The sequence below is a fragment of the Chiloscyllium plagiosum genome, chromosome 6, assembly GCF_004010195.1.
Source record: "Chiloscyllium plagiosum isolate BGI_BamShark_2017 chromosome 6, ASM401019v2, whole genome shotgun sequence".
NCBI lineage: Eukaryota > Metazoa > Chordata > Chondrichthyes > Orectolobiformes > Hemiscylliidae > Chiloscyllium > Chiloscyllium plagiosum.
In genome coordinates, this window is record NC_057715.1 from 94822524 (window position 1) to 94825764 (window position 3241).

Consider the following 3241-nt stretch of genomic DNA (forward strand, 5'->3'; position numbering starts at 1 on the left):
GAATGGACTCTCTAATTTCAAATAATGTTGAGCTTGCTTTGCACACGTGTGCAGTGTAACGTGTATGCCTCACTCTGTCTAAGCACTCTTTGATCTTTATGTCCTTACTTGCTATGATCTGCCTGTACTGCTCGCAAAACTACACTTCCCACTATACTCCAGTACCTGTAACGACTATAAATCATATCAAAGGTGGTGACAGTGAGAAAAGCGCTTGGGATGCACCTCTGGCTGCATTTCCATGTCGTTTTTATTTCTTTTACTCGTGGCTGGAGGTCTCTCGTTCCCATTGGCTGCAAAGTGCTTCCGAGGTTGTGCAAGGTGCTATTTAAGTGCAAGTTCTTTCCTTCGTTCATCTTGTTCTTGCACACCACGTTGTGTCAAACTACAGCGTTGTTACTCTGTCTCCTCTAGAGGCTCTCGTAACTGCTTCAGGTAGACTGGAGAAAGTTAAAAGTTGCAGTTTAATTGAACATTCCAGGGCTCAGAAAACAAAAGAAACCTGCCAGAGGTCTAGGTGAATAAACGGGGTTGCCCTAATTTATGTTGCCTCGGGGACACCCTTTGAGTAAGCCCTGCTTTTAAATGCTTCCATTGTTTACAATCACGATTTAATTTCAATTTCTGATTCAAGCTGTAACTTGTGAAATAGCTTGAAACTTTGAAGCTGTATTTTACAGAAGTGTATTTAGTCGTAACAGAGGCAGGGGGCATAAAAATACTTACATTTAAACATCACGTTAAGTTGTTTACAGCATCTGGTACTAGACTAATAAAGGGTGGGCCCAGCTAAAGTTATTAGCTTCTCAGCTCCCCCCATCCCCGACCTCAGTGTTTTCTACAATGAATAGTGAGTGTTCGAGTTGCACACCTCCAGGAGTTTGTGTGCGGGGCGGGGGGGAACCAAAGACTGTCAATCAAACACCACTGAGCCAATTGAGCGCTAGGAGGCGGCGGTAGGAGTTTGGTGCCCAGTCTGAGAAAGTAGACTGAGAAGTGATCGCGTTCAGGACGGACTCATCAGCCCACGGCTTCAGACATCAAACGCGAGGCTTTTACCCTGGCAGCCCATGGCTCGGTGCAGTTCCCTGGCTGCCCGTGTGACCCTCGTCCTGTGCATTACAGCCGGCTGGAGCCTGGCTGGCCGCAAGCAGGAGGAGGAGTCGCTCGCCAACGACAGTGTTTCCAAAGCCAGATGCACATCCCGTTGCCTGAGCCTGCACATCACCCGGCTTTCAGCTTTGTTCAAGAACTTTCAGGTAGATTAGAGCTCATTACTTCCGCACTGTATAAAGGGCTTGCTTCAGCCGGGGCCAGGCTGCTGTCTTGGCTCCCTGAGACTTAGTACACACTCACGGAGTTCTCATTATCTCCAGTGATGCAAAAAGTCTTGCTGTGAGAATTGTTCAGGTGATGAAGGTCGGTTCAGGTGCGGTCGGAAGTGTCCACAACACTGTCCATGCACACACTGCGCCGCCAAACAACGCTGCCATTCCGGCTGCTGTTGTTTAAGTGAGATTTTACAGACGGCGAATGAAAGGATAGATAAAACCTGCAGGGTTCATTCCTTAAAACAAAATCACGAGTTTTGGAAATTGCCTTCCAACTTTTTGTATTCCCCTAATGTTTTGAAAACGGAGATGGTCGGCACTGAGATGCTTTTATAGGGAAATAACTCGTGTGCTAGGATTGGGACGGATGGAGTTAGATGTTTGTGTCTTTTCTGTCAAACTGCACGATTTGACAGGATGTGTGGGAGGTACCGTTAATATTTTCTTGGTTAAATCTCGGGAGTCCAGTATGTAACATGTGAAACTCGGTGAAAGAAAGTGTTGGGATCTTGCCAAACCTTTCCAGGATTTTTTTCTTTGGGAGAAAATCAACTGAAATAGTTGAAAATCGATTTGGGGAGAATGACAACTTCATAATCAAGTGTTTGTACTCGACAGTGTTGTCAGCTTCCATGTTCCAGTTCAAGTTTGATTCATTGATATAAAAGAAACAACGATTGAAATATGAGATGGTTTCCATCCCTCTGTGTCTGTTGTCCAACCTGGTTCGGTTGCAACGTCGTTGTATATTCCGGTGGACCTGGAGTGCAGCAGTTAAAAGTTGCACTGCACAAAGGGCCATCTGCCGCCCTCCTTGTAATTGGGTTTAGTTTTGGGGAAACAGGCGGCAAGTGTTGGTTTAGGGCGAAGAGGGAGGTCAATTCGAAATGCCGAACAACAACAAGCAACAACAAGTGGGACAACAGACACCCACACACTCGGCAGGTCAGAGAGGAAGAGAGGGAAAACCCCAAGTCTGTGTTTCTTTCTAAGTGGGAAGGTCACTTATTGGCGAAAATCCAACCATTTCAAGAGAATTTGGGTGCTGATATTGAATCGTTTTTTTTTAAAAGTCTGGCTTGCACTAAAATGATCCCAGTTCTCCTGAAGGAACTTCGGGTGCAGTAACTCGGCGTAATATTGGTAGCAAAAATAAATCTAGACTCAGTGTGAAGCAAATTTACCAGAAAAAACTGACGACAGACACTTTACCAGAACAAATAAACGAGCCGCCCCTTGACTTGATTAGCTGGATGGAGGATCCCCAGATTTGGCTCCAGGTACATTACAGGATTGGCCGAGGGAGTGGGAACAGTCACTGTCTCGGTACAGAACATCATCCTGTTCTGTCCACCCTCCGCGCCGTGCTGATACTGTAGGTCCAAATCTGGGCACTGCATGAAACGGACGCCGAGGATTTCTGTTGGGATCTCCGTTTCATTGGGTTTTCATCCGGCCAGCATGCTTCACATGAATATCTTAACCTCCTATCCAATTGCTGAGTCTGCAATGCAGAATAAATATTACCGAGGTACAGTGGGCAAAGCCACAGAGGCGGCCACACGTGGCCCTGTTTATAGGTCACACCAGGCGAGAGCTGAAGGGAACTTTGGTCGGCACCAGTGTTGCCTAGTCTTTCTGCCCCTGAGGGTGAAGGCGAACTTCGCCTGATCCAACCACAGCAGTCACTGGGGAAGGGTTGGGGGTGTGGAGGGGGTGTCAGTCATGGAGAGAGAGGGGGCAGTCCAGTTTTGCCTAGTCTTTCTGCCCCTGAGGGTGAAGGCGAACTTCGCCTGATCCAACCACAGCAGTCACTGGGGAAGGGTTGGGGGTGTGGAGGGGGTGTCAGTCATGGAGAGAGAGGGGGCAGTCGTCGAGAGGGAGTCAGTCATAGAGAGGAAGGCAATTAT

The 3241-nt window shown here is 47.5% G+C and overlaps 1 protein-coding gene across 3 annotated transcripts in view; it reads left to right on the plus strand.

Annotated features, from left to right (window-relative positions):
* The first annotated feature begins 711 nt into the window (after window positions 1–711).
* LOC122550840 (anosmin-1) overlaps window positions 712–3241 on the plus strand; it is a 206365-nt gene continuing 203835 nt past the window's right edge. For 2 of the 3 annotated variants that reach the window (XM_043692162.1, XM_043692163.1), the window contains exon 1: window positions 712–1259. In XM_043692162.1, the coding sequence (XP_043548097.1) occupies window positions 1071–1259 (189 nt within the window). In that variant the 5' untranslated portion in view covers window positions 712–1070. The remainder of the gene's footprint in view (window positions 1260–3241) is intronic. The other variant, XM_043692161.1, reaches the window with a different exon arrangement.